General features: G+C 39.3%; 1 protein-coding gene across 7 annotated transcripts in view; it reads right to left on the bottom strand.

Moving 5' to 3' along the window:
• Positions 1-5,747: 5,747 nt before the first annotated feature.
• Positions 5,748-17,716, bottom strand: part of ARHGEF3 (Rho guanine nucleotide exchange factor 3) — a 290,909-nt gene continuing 278,940 nt past the window's right edge. For 5 of the 7 annotated variants that reach the window (XM_045530912.1, XM_045530913.1, XM_045530915.1 and 2 more), the window contains 3 exons: positions 13,302-13,472; positions 10,173-10,359; positions 5,748-7,941 (listed from right to left, as the gene is read on the bottom strand). In XM_045530912.1, coding sequence (XP_045386868.1) covers positions 7,598-7,941; positions 10,173-10,359; positions 13,302-13,472 — 702 coding nt within the window. In that variant the 3' untranslated portion in view covers positions 5,748-7,597. The remainder of the gene's footprint in view (positions 7,942-10,172; positions 10,360-13,301; positions 13,473-17,716) is intronic. The other 2 variants (XM_045530918.1, XM_045530917.1) reach the window with 1 other exon arrangement.

Here is a 17,716-nt window from a genome sequence, read left to right as displayed (position 1 = left end):
TTTCAGTAACATGTATTGAAAAGGCTATCTTTACCACTGAATTGCCTTTGCACCTCTGTGAAAATAAATTGACTGTATATGTTTGGTTATATTTCTGGACTCTATTTGGGTCTATTGTCCATCTTTATACTAGTACTACACTGTTACTGTAATATTATAGTGGTTTATATAACATATTGGTTATTGTAGCATTATAGTGAGTCTTGGGTAAGTCTTTTAACTTTGTTATTCTTTTTCAGAATTGTTTTGGATTCTAGGTCTCTTAGAGTTCCATACAAATTTTAGAATGAGGTTGTCAATTTCTACAAAACAGTCCACTTAAATTTAGATTTGGATTGTGTTGAATCTATGAATTAATTTGGGGAGAGCTGACACCTTAATAACATTGAGTCTTCCAATCCATGAACATATTTTTCCATTCCCTTAGGTGTTAATATTTTTATCAATGTTTTATAATTTTCAGTGTACATGTTTTACACATATTTTCTCAAATTTATCTCTAAGCTTTTTAATTTTTTGATGCTAATATAAATGGTATTGTATTTTATATTTGAATGTCTCATAGTTCATTGCTATCATGTATAAATACAATTTTTGTATGTTTACCGTGCATCCTAAAATCTTACTAAACTTATTTCCTAGTTTTAGTTGCTTTTTCATATATTCTATAAAATTATCTACATAGATTATCATGTTAACTGTAAATTAGGACAGTTTTATTTTTCCTTTCCAAATGGGGTGTCTTTTATTCATTTTTCTTGCCTTGTTGCACTGGTGAGGCGAACGTGATAACCACTACACTACGGAAACCAGACCTTACTGCACTGGTTAGGACTTCCAATACAATGTTGAGTGGAAGTGGTAACAGTGAACATCCTTTTCTTCATTCTCTGATTTTAGGGGGAAGGCATTTAGTCTTTCAGCATTACAGTGTTAGTCATAGTTTGTTACAGATATCCTTTATCAGGTTGAAAACATTTCCTTGTATTCTTACTTTGCTGAAGGTTTTTTAAAATTAGGAATGTATAATTGAATTTTGTCACATGCTTTTTCTGCATCTATTGAGATGATCTTATTTTTTAAATTTGGTAAATTACATTGACTGATTTTTGAATGCTAAATCAACCATTTGGCATCATTTTCCTTCTGCTTCAAGGACTTTAACATTTCATATAGTGCTAATCTCCTGGTAATGAATTCTTCCAGCTTTTTTATGTTTGAGAAATCTGTCTTTGTTTTTGAAATGTATTTTCACTGAGTGTAGAATTCCAGGTTGAACTACTATTCTTTCAGTATTTTAAATATATTGCTTATTGTACTTGTCTTGTTTCTAATGAGAAATCTTCTGTAATCCTTATCATTGTTCCTCTGTAGGCAACATGTATTTTTCCTCCAGCTGCTTCGTAAGATTTTTCTCTTTATCCCTGGTTTTGAATAATTTGATTATGATATGCCTTGGTGTATTTATTCTTTTTTTTTTTTCTTCTTAGAGACACAGTCTCAGTATGTTGCTCAGGCTGGCTGGTCTCAAACTTCTGACCTCAAGTGATCCTCCCACCTTTGCCTCCCAAAGTGCTAGGATTATAGGCGTGTGCCCCCACACCTGGTTGTATTTATTCTATTTCTTGTGTTTGGTGGTTCATTGAGCTTCTTAGATCCGTGGATTTATAGTTTCCATCAAGTTTGGAGAGATTTTGGCTTTACATTAAATATATTTTCTGTCTCCCCCATCTTCATTCCTTTAGAGACTCCAATTATATGCATATTAGGGCACTTAAGTTGTCCCATGGCTCATTGATGCTCTTTTCATTGTTTAAAATTCTCTTTTCGTGTTTCACTTTCCATAGTTTTTATTGGTATGTGTTTTTCACTAATGTTTTCTTCTGCAATGTCTAAACTGCTCTTAATCCCATCCAGTGTATTTTTTTTATCTTACTCATGGTAATTTCCTTCTGTAGAAGTTAGATTTGGGGTTTTTCTTCATATCTTTCATGTCTCTACTTAAAAATATGGAATTTAGTTATAATAGCTGTTTTAATGCCCTTGTATGCTAATTCTAACATCAGTGTCAGTTATGAGTCAGTTTTGATCGGCTTTTATATTTTTCTCCTATGGGTTGTATTTTCCTGCTTTGAATGCCTGGTAGTCTTATTATTATTTTAAAAATATTGTTTGAATATTTTCTTTCTTGTTTTGTATTTTTTTTTAATTCAAGGGTATGTTCTGTAATATGCCTGGTATTCTTTGATTGGATGGCAGGCCCTGTGAATTTTACCATTAGGTGCTGGATAATTTTGTATTCCTATAAATATCATTGAGCTTTGCTCTGGGATGCAGTTACAGTTTGATCCTATTTGGTCTTTAGGATTTATTAGATTGGACCAGAGCAGTGTTTACTTAGGGCTAATTATTCTCCATTACTGAAACTAGATCCTTCTGAGTACTTTACCCAATGTACTGCGAATTATGATATTCTTCTAGTCTGGTTTATGGGAATAGGCCCTCTTCCCAGCACCATGTGAGTTCCCTGTAAATTTTTTTGATAGTTTTCTGCCAGCCTTGGGTATTTTCTTCACATGTGGACACTTATCAGTACTCTGCCTAGTACCTGAGGAGGACTCTCTACAGGTCTCTTCATACAGTGCTCTCCTCCTTGGCCTATGAACAGTAGCTGCCTTGGTCTCCCTAAACTCTCAGTTCCAACTCTTCCACACAGGAAGTCCACCAGACTCAGCCTGGGTTCTGCTCCCTGTGCTGCCTAAAAACCCTCCTCAGGTTGTAAGTTGGAGCAATTGCAGGGGTTGCCTCATTTGTTTTCCTTCTCTTATGGTTACTGTCCTTCATTGCCTAATGTCCAGTATCTTCAAATCCATAGCATTATATATATTGTCTTTCTTTTTTCTGTTGTTTCATTTACAAGGGTAAATCTGGTCCCTGTTACTCCATCATGGCTAGAACTAATTACTTTTAAAGAGCCTTAAATAATAAGAAAAGCCTTTCCTATTTTCCTGCATAGCTGCATTTTTAGTGCTCTGCATTGTTGTGTGGATACATATTTCTATAGGCTATAATTTTGTTTCTCTCCAAAGAAGGTCCTTTTAACATTTCTTGTAGTGGAGGTCTGCTGGCAATGAATTCTTTCAGCTTTTGTATGCCTAAAAAAAGTATTTTGCCTTTGTTTTTGTTTGTTTGAGAGATGGGGTCTCACTGTATTGCCCAGGCTGGTTATGAACTCCTGGCCTTAAGTCATCCTCCTATCTCAGCCTCCCAAGTAGCTGGGACTACAGGCACAAGCCACCATGCTTAGCATTTGCCTTTGTTTTTAAAACATACTTTCATTTCTCAGAAAATAATCTATCACAAGAATATATAAACAAGAAACAGCAACATAAAATCCATTTTTTGATGATTCCAAAGATCTGTGTATCCTGAACCACAATATCTGAAAATGGAAAGCAAATGGTGGAACGAGAACATTAATGATGATGACAGTACACGTATATTCTGTTTATCATGTCAGGCACCAGTACCTACTCAGCAGCATATTCAAATATAACAAATTCAAATTAGGAGGGTTTAACAAAGGTACTTTACAGACAGTTGTGGGCAGGAAGTAGGGACAATGCAATATCCTGAAGCTAGTGACAGCGGGGCTGTTACCACTCTAGGCTGGGTTACAGGAACTCAGAGGACTCTTTGAGAGGAGCTGAGGCCTCATGACAAGAGATGCAGCCAGCTCAAGCCAATCCTTCAGGAGGGAGCCGGGGGAATGAATGCTCCAACTTCACTCTTCTTCCTCTCGCTGATCTCACACAGGACTTTCATTTGGCCAAACCAAACCAGAAACTTCAGGCAAGAGAGCCCACAGACACATAGAAAGGTGGATCAGGGTAGATAACGGATTTGTAAAGGTAAATAAAAATATCTGTTACAGCACCATTCTAAGTACTTTAGGTATATTAGCACATTTAATTCTCCTAAATCTTTTTAAAATTTCAAAGTATTACAGGGGTACAAATGTTTTTGGTTACAAGGATTGCTTTTGTAATGCTTGAGTCAGGGTTAGTTATAGAATTCTGTGAATAAACAAGATTCATGAATCAAATGAATCAACTCCATTAATTGGAGGGGGTACTCAGTGTCTATTTTCACAATGCCGAGGGAAGCCAGGTGAGAGAAACCGACTCCAGTCAAACTGAGTGGCCAGACATCATTCTCTTCACGAAATCTTCTAGGGAGTCCTCAGGCTTTTGGAGAATTAGTAAAAAAAAAAAAAAAAAAGGTCATGGACAGAATGTAAGTGGAAAGTTGAACGGCCCGTTCACTAAGACAGTGGGCTGTAGCTTCCTGTAACCAGTCTTTGTTGAAACAGGACGCTGGTTATGAAGAATTTTGCATTCTGAGCTGCTGCAGGCTGTGCTGGGAATGGAAACTAAAGCAGTCAGTGGCGGTGACCACAACCCAGAAGCTGAAACCACACTCCAATTTTCACAAATTGCTAGTTCTGGCTCTGTTCATCGCTCTGACTTTTCATTTAGATTGCAAGGATTACATTTAGTTGTGTGTAAAATAACATCCTGAAGATAGACTGAAGCAAACCCTTTAGCCCTCAGTAATTTGTACTAACCCACAAAATGTCAGTGCAAACATTTTCTAATATACTAGTAAAGATAAGTCCTCTAGTATCAACAGTTAATACAATTATGGGAGTGAAAACTGGAGGGAATATCCAAAGTAGCACTGAAGAAGGACAAGGAAGACAAAAGGGAAGGAGGAGGAAGAAACAGGAGCACGAGAAGTGAGTTTTCTTATGGACTTAGATTTATTAATATAAATATCTTTCCTAATCTGGGAATTAACTGTATGTTAAAGAAAATGGTGAGAGCTTATTATAAAGATAACACCATCTATCAGGCCAATGTGCTATTGAGAATTGGCTATCAACAGCTTAAAACTGTTTAGTTTTTTCACCTAAAAACTACTTTGTGGGAAAAAAAACTAATCATTTTAATTAAAGAAAAAGTGGACCGAAATACCAGTAAGAATTTCAAAGTGAAATTTGCCTTTTATTTAGCCTCAAGAGCATCAACAGTTACTTACACTAGCAGTGAGAATCAACACTTCTCTAACAGCTATGATTTATCACTTATCCGTAGTCTGGATTCAAAATAGTTTTTTTTTTTTTTTTTTGAGACAGAGTCTCACTCTGTTGCCCAGGGCTAGAGTGCCGTGGCGTCAGCCTAGCTCACAGCAACCTCAAACTCTTGAGCTCAAGCGATCCTCCTGCCTCAGCCTCCCAGGTAGCTGGGACTACAGGCATGCGCCACCATGCCTGGCTAATTTTTTCTATATATTTTTAGTTGTCCGGTTAATTTCTTTCTATTTTTTAGTAGAGATGGGGTCTCGCTCTTGCCCAGGCTCATCTTGAACTCCTGACCTCTAGCGATCCTCCCACCTCGGCCTCCCAGAGTGCTAGGATTAGTGGCATGAGCCACCATGCCCGGCCTCAAAATAATTATTAAAAATGAATACATGAGTAAATGAATGGAGAATGCTTGAAAAAAATAGATGTTAGAAACATGAGTTCTACAAAAGCTTTGATAGACCAAATCAAAGCATTTATTTCAGTCCACACCCTATTTTAAAGTTTGTATTTGGAAACCACAAGCAAAAATTTCAGAAAGAACCTCCCCAGGAGAACAGTTGAAATTTGATGTTTGTAGGGCAAATACTGTACACAAGGAGGATAACATTTTAATGTAATTTATTTGAAATGCTTCCAGAAAAGTTTAAGGCCATTATACAAAAACATTCATTGCATCAAAACATTCATCGACTTTCTTCCCATAGGCCAACACTTTACAAACGTCTTTTCTCAATACATTGGCCAAAATGGCCGATGGCTCCTGCAAAGAATGATTCATTCTTTTCTTCACCATCAAAAGGCTTTTCTTGGCTTTCCTCTGCTTCTGTCTGCAGCAGGTTCACTCAATAAATCAATAACAACTTGAGAAACAAAACAGTTTTAAATAAACTTGTAATAGAAAAAAATTCACCATGTTTAAAATCTATAAATACAGAAATATGTTTTACAGGGTAAAATTGACCACAATATTTTTTTGTTTTTGAAAAATAATAAAGTAATATACCTTGTTTTTATATTGATATATCTTGTCACGCAGCTTCTTTGAATGCACATGATATATGTACATGATAAAATGACAACATTGTATTTACTGCTTTCTTTTCTGTAAACTTGAAAGACACAAAAAATGAAAAAAAAAAGCTTTTTGGCAATAATTTAGAATCATTACTACTAGTGCTGGTGTGGGTATAATTTTGCACAGGTCATCCTTAATATTTACATTCGCAGGGAACTTTTCTGTGTATTTAGTTGACTTTTTTCAAGGTCTGCACTCCACCCTGCACTGTAAAATCAAAGCTGGACAAAGAGGTTACTAGTTTGGCTAGCTGATCCTAATTAATCAGAGTTAATGCAATTGGCCTCTGGAGAATGTAATTATAATTCTGATTACAGCACAGAACCAGAGATGGCAAACTGACCACCTAAAAGCAGAGCAGGAAAACCCAAGGCTCTGGCCTTTCTCAGAATGCACTAGGCCACGCTTTTCTCTTTTAATGGTTCCCACAGGAGGTTCTGATGAAGCGCTTCTCATTCCAAATTCTTCCTCTCCTGTGTTTCTATAAAGAGAGTCACTGACAGAGTCACAGCCTGTTTTTCTTGTCGCTTCATTCATGCGCTTAAGTGCGAGTAGGCCTGGGCCACTGAAACAAAATGAAGACAGGGCCTTCCTGTTATCCTGGCAGGTTTTCCCAGGCCCTCTGGGTTCTGTTCTGATGTTTTAGGCTGGTCACCAACTATGAGAGACACCTCTCGGTGCCATGCGCATTTCAGTTAAAGAGTCACAGCTGGCAGCTGCTTTTGTCCTGGACCTTCAGCCTCTATTTCATGTCCTAACAGATTCTTACATCAAACTGGCACTAGATGAAATTTCAAGGTTCAGACAATGCTTCCTCCTTTGCAAAATTAAGCCTTCAGAATCCCCAGGGATGTTTTTACACTTTCTAGTTGAATAACATCACATCAAGTTCACTTCAAGGGTTGATCTTTCCTGCTTCTGCCTCCAGTGCCGTCCCGAAACACGAATGACCTCCTCATGCGCTGTTTGCAAGGCCGTCTAAACTCCATGCCTTCAGCTACCACGTCAAAGAGCTGGACGAGCACGAGAGGCGAACAGGAGAAAGAACTCTTCAAGCAATCTACATAAAACAGTAGTTTAGAGATTCTTGTTTCTATTTTTTAAAAATCCAGCAGGGCAATTGAAAGTAACTTATTCAAGTACCTCTCCATCCCTCCAGACACTTGTGAAATACAATACAGGGTAACAGTTGTCACGGATTCCAGCTTACACAGACAGACTGGCAGTTACAGTACTAGGGACAAAGGTACAGATAGAAGAGACTGGGCCAACATGGTCACAAAAGTATTAAAAAGTGCTTCTCCAAACCGTTCCATGTGTGGAATGCAAATACTGTACAGGTAAGACACAGGGCTACTTCCAGGAAGTACACTCTGTCAGATGTGGCTCTCAACATGCCTGCTGTTCCCACAGGAAGAGTCTGTCTGTTCCATGCGCTCACAGTCGAGGCTGACCTCACTTGTGTCCATACTACAGTCTGACTCACTGTCCGATTGGTCCATCTGCTCAAGTTTTGTTTCTCCCTGTGGCTCCCTGCTCTCAGTGGCGGGATTTAGGAATGGTCCCTCGGAGTCAGCCTGCCCGGCAGCACACAGAACTGTTTCTTTGGCTTGACGAATACAGTTGAGCCACTGCTGTTTGTTGAAGGTGTCATTGGCCTGTAGTGAGTGGGTCTGACTTTGGGATCCATTTTTGAAACTGACTCTGAAGAAGTTTTTAACTAGAAATGAAAAATACATGAAAAAAAAAAGTCAATGGACAGGTATTTCCCCAGGCCAAAGATGACACATGTAGCAATACTAACCCCCAGTAACCAAGGCAGACATTGCTGATTACAAAATGTTTCCCACTGATCTAGGACATGGCTCAGCTCCCCCTGCAGCCACCATCAATAGTTGGAGTTGACACAGGTCTAGCTCTCAGTTGCCCTCACTGCTCTCAGAACCTTGCAAGTGGATAGCACCTTCAGACAACGAAGTCTTGTGATTCAGGGGACCCCAGAGTACTGGTTACCAAACCTGGTTGTGTAACAAAATCCCCTGGCTTGAGCTTGTTAAAAATACAGATTTTGGGGCCCTATCCTTAGAGATTGTGATGCAATAGGTATAAGGTGGGTCTGATAATCTATAATTTCAATAAGCACCCTAAGCTAGAGCTTTTTCCAGTTTAAGAAGCTCTTTTTAACATCAGAACATGCCCATGACTCTCCACATGAGAGTGAGTACCTGTACACTTAGTATCCAATGATTGAGAACATATGTAAAGACAAATTTGGTTTTTTTGTTTTTATTTTTTAAGACAGAGTCTCACTCTCTTGCCTGGGCTAGAGTGCCATGGCGTCAGCCTAGCTCACAGCAACCTCAAACTCCTGGGTTCAAGCAATTCTCCTGCCTCGGCCTCCTGAGTAGCTGGGACTATAGGCACGCTCCACCATGCCCGGCTAATTTTTCTATATATGTATTTTTAGCTGTCCATATAATTTATTTTCTATTTTTAGTAGAGATGGGGTCTTGCTCTTGCTCAGGCTGGTCTTGAACTCCTGAACTCAAACAATCTGCCCGCCTCGGCCTCCCAGAGTGCTAGGATTACAGGCATGAGCCACCGTGGCTGGCCACAAATTTGGTTTTTTAAAAAATGAAATTACATTTTAATTATCTCAACAGGAGCTACATGCATTTAAAAAATGGTAGTATAATATGGAAGACATTTAATCTAATAACAGCAACATAATGGACATTTAATGGGTCCTGTGTGCCACATGCAATGCTTGGTTCATGGAAGCCTCTGCTGTCAGTCCCTCTGCACTAACCCTGCAGCCAACAGGCTGGGAACCCACCACTTTGCATGGCTTAGAGGCTAAGGCAGAACAGACCCAAATGATTCCCTGTTATGCATATTTGGCTCAAAGATCATCTCTGTCCCTTAAATTTGGGCTCTACTCTTTGATCTTAGGCAAGTGCCTTAATGCCTCTGTCTCAGTTTCCTTATTTGTAAAATGGGGAAAAACAACAAGAACCTACTTTATAAGGTTGTTATGAAGAAGGCATGTGATAATACATGTAAATGGTTATACAATGCCTGGCACATAGTCAGTACTCAAGAAATATAAGATCTTATTTCTTCTTCTACTACTACTACTACTGAGGTAGAGGGATTGATTAGTAGGTAAGAGACAGTGCACATTAATTACTTGGACAATATGATGCCTATGTCAACCCAGGAGGCTCAAATGTTACTTTCCCAAAGAAGAATTCCCTGACCACCTCATTTACAACAGACCTCTACTGCTATCCCTCTCTATCCCCTTACTGGGTTTTAGTTTTCTTAACAGCACCTAGAGTATTTATTTATTATCTATCTCCTTCATCACAATGTAAGGAACTCCATAGGGGCAAGGAAGTTAACCACTTGCACTACTAGTGCCTAGAACAATGCTTGACATGTGGAATATACTCAATAGACAGTGCTATCTTAGCTTCTTTTGCTTAATTTCTTTGTTTATTAAGTCTCAAGTTAGAGAAGCCCATTTGAGTAATGTTACAGATGAAGCCTCATTCCAGCTGACCATTCTTATGTCTCGTTAGAGACAAGTCTCTCAGCTCAACTATAAAACCCACCACAATGCAACTGGTATCTGCGTAGGGACTACCTGGTATTAAGCATGTTTTTATCTAATGGAACACAGAGGAAGGGAGCTTAAGGAGTACCAACTATGTGCAGACAGGTTCACTTACAGAATCTTAATTAATCCTTATAATAACCTTATGAAGGTGGTACGTTTTTGCAGATGGGGAACTGAGAATCATCGAGGTTCAACAGGTTACACAATCAGTAGGTGATAAGACAGCATTCAAATGTAGTTTGTCAAGTTTCTTTTCACCAGCCAGCCACTCCCTCCATACTACCATGACCAAAACCATTCAGTAGGTCAACCCCAACTGCCATCCGTACTTCTCTCGTTGTTGCTGAATGCCCCTCGCAGGGAGCCGCCCAGCCTCACTTCTCCATCCTGCAGGTCTTCCAGCAGGAGGTCCTTTACCGGGATCGGCTGACGGTACAACTGGTAGCAGAGCTGCTCATTGTGGGTGATGGCTCGAGTGATCACAAGCACTTCTTGGAACAGGAAAACATGCAGTTTCTAGAAGAAAAAAATCCACAGGATTTCCCTAAGCAACAATCTCATGAGTGGTTGATTTGCGGATCTTTGTGGCTAGAGAGGACCCCAGGGTACCAGGTTCACACTGGGTTATGAACTCGTAGGCTCAAATCTACCTCCACGAGAACAAAAGTTGGGTAGGTCTGGGGATTTCCAGATATATCATTGCCTTTCCTATGAGAACACCTCCCTGGGGGACCACTGGAGAAAGCCCTTCTGCCAACTCCAGGGGCCCTATTCACACTGTAATTAACAACCTGTGCAGACACATATAGACTCCAGCGCCTATAAGGAAAAAAATGAAAAAGGGGAATAGAATGAAGGGGGCAATGAAGGGGAATCACCCAATGTATCACCCAATGTAATTCTAAGAGATCAAAATTAATAATAAAGGATGAGACTGGTATATCAAAGCCTAATACTAATATTTGCTTCCCAAACTCATAAAAAAAACTTGCTCCTTCAACCACAGAGCTGATTCAGCACGGCTCGTTCCTGAGGGAACCAGGGCATGCTTCCACAGCCACAAAGAAAGATGATCAAAATTTTCCATCTCAGTTAAGCTTATCATTACCTTGGTTCTCTAAAGAAGTCCTGCTTAAAAGGTTGATGCCTGATGTGTGTGATGTAGGCAAAAAGAAAATGAAGGCTTGTCTCAAACCGCATCATGAAAGCAAGTTTCCTCAGTGGAGTTGGGGTAAATTTGTTCCATTCAATGCTAAGTCCTCTTACAGTTTGGAAATGCTGAGAAATTGAAGTGAAAATATTTACAACTTTGCAGCTAGGTTCTGGTTTTCTGGTGGAAACATTCGGGGATGTCAACCCAAGGGTTTCAAAGGGGAGACCAGAAGGGGAGGGGTGGAAACTCAGATTAGAAACTTGATTTAGGGTAGAGGAAGTACATTCAGCACTATCAAATAATTTTATGTTTGAGAGAAAAGAAACCTGTAGGTCTTCTACCCCTATTCCCACCACACACACACACACACACACACACACACCCCAAAAACTGCAGAAGTAAAAACTCAACCAAATTTTGGCTAGTGGGAATAAAATATATATATTATTTAAAAAGATTGAAAACCAGAGTAAAGCACAAAGTAATCAAGTTAAAGGCTTTTTAGGGTGGTGGTAGTAGAAAGAATGTGTTAAGAATTCTCTTTCAGGGTGGAGGAGGGAAAGGATTGGTCTTGTTTTATGTACAGTATTTAAAATAATCAGAGTTTTTTACATTGTTTTCATTTCAATCAATCTTCTAGCCAAAGTAGGCAGTTTGAATTCAGATTATCTGGGCTAGTCTCAGCTCCCTTTTGCCCTTCAACTATTGTGCTTTTTTGCTGACACAGGACTTTGTTCACAATAACCTTCACAACTCCACTGGGGGAAAAAACAACAAACCTCCCACCTCAACTACTGTCTTTATTTTCAAAAATCTATCTTCATGCAATATGAACTAGAGTTCATCTTTAATGCCCTGGACACATCCAATCATACAGTCCTCAGTCCTTGACAGACGTGCAGAAAGAAAAAAGGCCCACATCCCATGGAGAAATGTATCTTCCTATCTCCCACAGGGCTTTCTAGAAAGAATGTTCAAGGAACTGAGTGTCAGGTATTAGAAGTTCACCAGTGCTTTCTGAAAGGCAACAAGAAGCAGAACACAGCTTTCTAGCCATCGGTAACTCCCTAGTCAGAGACACACATCTACAACCAACAGACTTGACAGGTCTCATTGCTCCATTGCACCATCAGCTGGTTGGACCCGCTGCAGCCCTGACAGTGGGTTGCCCACTGATTTCAAGTAACATTTCCAAGCCTGCTCAGTCCAGGACAAAATGGTGTCCCTTGAATTATCAAAGCTTTATTAAGAACTCTTCAATCTAATTTTGGCTTTCATTCTGAGGGCTGGCTAGATACTGAAGATGAAATGCAATCAAAATGGAGATCCTCTCTCCCATGGCTATCTTAACACAGACATTTAAACACACACATACATAATTCCTGCTGGCTGTACACACAAATAGCCTGGTGAGTTGAATGAATTTTGAATTCTCATATAATTCAAATTCATTCATCCTTTAAATAAGCTTTCATTCATTGAGTATCCAGTAAGTACCAGGTCCCCATAATAGGTTCTGGGGATTGACAAAGCATAGTCGCCACCCTAAAAGACCATGGTATAATGGAAGATACTGACAGACAGATGGAGAATAGCAACCCACTGTAGTAAGTTCTTCAGGTGAGATTTGCACAGTTGCTTTGATAGTAGAGGAGGAACAATTTTAATATCTACTCAGGGATAAAAGCCAGGAAATGGGTATCTATAGGTCAGAGCTAGATATTCAGCCAGTGGAAGACAGGTTATTTATTTATTTTTAAATAAAACAAAAAACAAACTGATCTCAACATGCCAGTCTGTGGATCAGTCCCAATCCTTAAGAAAGCAGAGTTTCTAATAAAGCTAAATACACTCAATTTAAGAGCCATCTGTTTTTCTGAGATTAAATCCTTTTAAAGTGCTGCTAAAGTCATCTTTTATTTTCTGAAATCAAAGTGGGAAATGTTAACTGTTCTGTTTGTTTTTGAAGGTCATGATCAAGCAAAATAAAGATCTGGCAACCCTATGTTAGTTTCCAAAATTCTTTCTGAATATGTACTGGTCCATGGCATTAAAAAAATTTTAAATATATATGTAATGAATGAATATAATATGTATATAAAATATATTACATAAAATACATTATATTATATATAATCTTGTGATATCATACTGGATCACTGACTGACAACACTGGAAAAGCAATTTTTGTTTGAAAGAGCGTTACCCTAGATAGGAGAGGAATAGTAAGAGGAAGCTCAGCATTAAATGGATTAGGGTTGGAGGAGGCCCAGGATGAGACTGCTCAAGGAGAATAACCACTTACCACACCCCGGTTGTTTTTCAGTTCGCCATGACAACACAAGACTCGTGAGCTGTCGATCAGGGAGTCTTTCTGGCCTTCTTCCAAGTAAAGAAGCCGCTCTTTATAATAGCGGCATTCAGATTCCCCAGTCTTGGTGTTGATTTCTGCCACGATTCCCTGAATGATGTTTATCTATGGGAACAAAGAGAATATAGGTATGGGGGAAAGTAAGCAAACCTATCAACACCCACAAGTCTTAGGGGCTCAGCCTAGGAGGTCACAAAGACACACTTGGATTTAATTCTGAGATTGTTATCTAAGTTGCCACTTTGGGAAAAGGGAAAAAATAAATGTTTTTAGTATACCGTATCTATCCATCTGTACACATATATACATGTACATATATTTATTTGTATACATATACATCTATTTGCATGTAAAACTAACAGGAAGAGGTAGGAGGTACAGTCTTTGATGTGCACGACTTAACTACTGCACCCCATGCTGCACATTTCTTAAATCATGCTCACAATGTTGAAAATGTAGACATATAAAGAATTTAGCCAAGGACAGAAAACAAAGCAGAATGCAAGAGTCTAAAAAAGGGATTGTCTTTGGGGATGTGTAAGCTAGTTTCAAGGTCTCTCTCTCTGCATGTACTCAATCTAATGTACAAACAATATTTGCAAATCAGGTGTGAACAAATGGTTTGCTTATCTTTTTAGCAACAAAACATAAATGTTTTATAAAAAACAGAAAAAAGAATGGAAAGACACAAGGAATAATGATAGGGGCAGTTTGGATATATACACTCACTCCATGTCTATGGCACATGTGAGTAAGTTAGGGGTAGAAGACTACAAACCAATGGTGAATGCAACGTTGTTAAAACAAAAACACAAGAGTACTGCACTGAGACAAGATCACTGGGTATTTATTCTGACGACGTGTTGTTATTCTATCACATGGACAATGTGTTTAAATGTTAGAAAAAAAAATTTTTTTTTTTTTTGATAGAGAGTCTCGCTCTGTTTCCCGGGCTAGAGTGAGTGCCGTGGCGTCAACCTAGCTCACAGCAACCTCAAACTCCTAGGCTTAAGCGATCCTACTGCCTCAGCCTCCCGAGTAGCTGGGACTACAGGCATGCACCACCATGCCCAGCTAATTTTTTTTCTATATATATTTTTAGTTGGCCAGATAATTTGTTTCTATTTTTAGTAGAGATGGGGTCTCACTCTTGCTCAGGCTGGTCTCGAACTCCTGACCTCGAGCGATCTGCCCACCTCGGCCTCCCAGAGTGCTAGGATTACAGGCGTGAGCCACCATGCCCGGCCTAAATGTTAGAAAATATTAATACCAGAAAACAAAGGAATGAGAAATTAGTTGAGCAAAACTCAATGATACCAATCAAAGGCAAAATAAGCCTTCCTCAGCAGGCTCCTCTGTCCCCTAACAGTCCCATCTTTCTTGTGGTGGTAACTGAAAAGAACTTAACAGATGGAAAATGTTGGCATGGTCTCTTCTTGGTCACATTTACTTAATAGAAAAACCAATCTCTGGGAAAAGCAAGGTTCTAAAAGAGACCTTTACTCAGTCAAAAGCTATCATACCCCTAGTAATGTCTTAAAGTGGTAATAAATTCTCTCTAGGATTAAGTGATTATTTTTCATATGCTAGTAAAATGATACCATCTGTCTAAACCAACTGGGTAAAAACTATTACCCAGTTATAACAACTTTTGAATTTCCACACAAGTTTGACAGAAGGTCTTACAGCTCTGAGCTGAAGTCTGGTAACTGTATCCTACACATGGATGCATAATCTGTACATTTTTGTAACTATTAAGAGTTTCAGGCTGGGTGTGTTGGCTCACACCTGTAATCCTAGCACTCTGGGAGGCCGAGGTGGGAGGAATGTTTAAGCTCAGGAGTTTGAGATAGCCTGAGAGCAAGAGCAAGACCCTGTCTCTACAAAAAATAGAAAAATTAGCCAGGTGTGGTGGTGCATGCCTGTAGTCCCAGCTACTCAGATTAGGAGGTTGAGGCAGGAGGATCACTTGAGCCCAGGTGTCTGAGGTTGCAGTGAGCCAGGATGACACCACTGCACTCTAGCTGGGGCAGCAGAGTGAGACTCTGTCTCGGGAAAAAAAAAAAAAAAGAGTTTCAAAGATCACTTATTTTTTTTTTTTTGAGACAGAGTCTCCCTTTGTTACCTGGGCTAGAGTGAGTGCTGTGGCGTCAGCCTAGCTCACAGCAACCTCAAACTCCTGGGCTCAAGTGATCCTGCTGCCTCAGCCTCCCAAGTAGCTGGGACTACAGGCATGCACCACCATGCCCGGCTAATTTTTTCTATATATATTTTAGTTGGACAGATAATTTGTTTCTATTTTTAGTAGAGACAGGGTCTCGCTCTTGCTCAGGCTGGTCTCGAACTCCTGACCTCGAGCAATCCACCCGCCTCAGCCTCCCAGAGTTCTAGGATTACAGGCGTGAGCCACCACGCCCGGCCAAAGATCACTTATTTATTCTTTTCTCTGTTTCCCAAATTTTGGTGGTGGCATTACTTTAACTGAAAAAAACCCACGTTATTTTCAAAAAATACAAGCTCTTTAGTGTCATAAAAGGTATACTTTCCTCATTGTTTCTCTTTTCCCCTCTTGGTTTTCAAAGATGACTGATTAATCACTGTTACTTTCAAGACAAACAAAAAACAAATTTCACAAAATATACTAAAGCTATGATTTATCCTTCAAATTAATTTAACTAATGTTTGTTTTTAGACTAGGTGGTAGCATTCAAAGAAATGAGAGAGGGTCTCTGTCCTCCAGAAGCTTAATATCTACGGCAGGTACCTGAGCAATTGTTGTATGTCTGCCTTATCCTTTTACCCTTCTACCTTTTTAACGTGTAGTGGAATTCATACTTTTTCCTTGCTTTTAAAGACCTTAGCATTAATTGCTGTGGCTTATCTTATCAGTTGACTATAACTAGGTGTACCTGGACAGCTGGAATTAATGGGCAGTTGAGTCAATTTTCTGAGTTTCCTGCAAGTGTCCAGGAAACCAGAAAGAAGATACACTACACGCATAAAGCTGTGTTCATTTCCTAATTTAACTCAGGAACTGAACAGCTGGCATGTCACATGAAGATTAATAAACTCAAATGCCACAGTGGTTCCTTAGGCAGCTATGACTACTTTCACATACTGCTTCTTTCTCTGATATTTGAAAAAGTAAAGAGAGACAAAACAATGGAAACAATCAGTGTTATCATTCCATATTCTCTGTATACAGCAGGACTCTTCATCCCATTGATTTCAGTAAATTTTTTTAAGGAATTGGGGAACAGTGGTGGGCAGGGGGAAGGGATGGTCTGCAGGATTATTTTCTGCCTAAAACACTCCTTAGAATGTAAAATATTTAACAATCTGGAATATCTGAATATCCAAAGTCCTATTTTAAGAAGTTCTCTTTTGCGGGAAATTTCTATCAACCTTCAAAACACTGTTAAGAAATTCTAATAAAGATGTGGTAGTTTAGACACTGCATTAAAAACAAGACCTCTTTTTAGATCTAATCATAGGATTGAATGCAATCAACTCCCTTGGTGTGGAAGCAATTTACTCTCTGATTTTTCACTTTTCATAGATGGGAAATTTATTCAGGGAACATATAAGTGAAGCTACATGGGTCCTATGGGTTTTATGTTTATCAAACATTCACAATGCACCCAAGAATGCAGGGCTAAATAATTCTGCTCATCTGGAGTAATGCTATGAGGATTTTGAAAAGAAGGGGAAAAAAATTCTGTGCCTACACTGTGGAAATGGGCATTTAGAAGACTTGCTTTGCAGACATTTTCAAATGCAGGTATACTGTGCTTCCTGCACAGATCTGCCTGAATAATTAGGTGCAGATTCAACTTCCATGCACTAGAGAAACTGGTTACTGGCACATCCTTTTATATTGCAAACAATCATATTCTTATCTGTTTTTAATTTCAAAATTCAGCACAATGGGTGTTTTTTAAAGCAGAATGGTATTCTTTCATGCTGCATATTAAAAAGAAGGAATCCTTACAGTAAAACTCAGAAAATGCTCCTATGCTTCAAAAAAGTAATTATTTAGAGTAGCTCGAGCTCCCTGTTGTTTTCATTCCTGCAGACCACACACTTGCCGGGATGAAATATGGAGAGGAGGAAACTCTATCACACTCTTCCCAGTAATAAAAACAGACATGATGAAGTGAGATGGGCCTCATCTTCAGTGCCTCCATTCCCCATCTGTGCTGCATTGAGGGCCTGGTGTCTGTGTGTGGGGCCTGCCAGATACACTGCACACCTCGTGAATCAGGAGAGAGCCTTTCCTCATTCTTCTGTCTCCTACCTTCTTCTCTCTTGCATGGAGACACAGCCCAGCCCTGCACCAGTGAGGCCTC

The sequence above is a fragment of the Lemur catta genome, chromosome 18 (genome assembly GCF_020740605.2).
Source record: "Lemur catta isolate mLemCat1 chromosome 18, mLemCat1.pri, whole genome shotgun sequence".
NCBI lineage: Eukaryota > Metazoa > Chordata > Mammalia > Primates > Lemuridae > Lemur > Lemur catta.
Note: the sequence above shows the minus strand (reverse complement) of the source record. Positions and strands in the feature narration are given on the sequence as shown.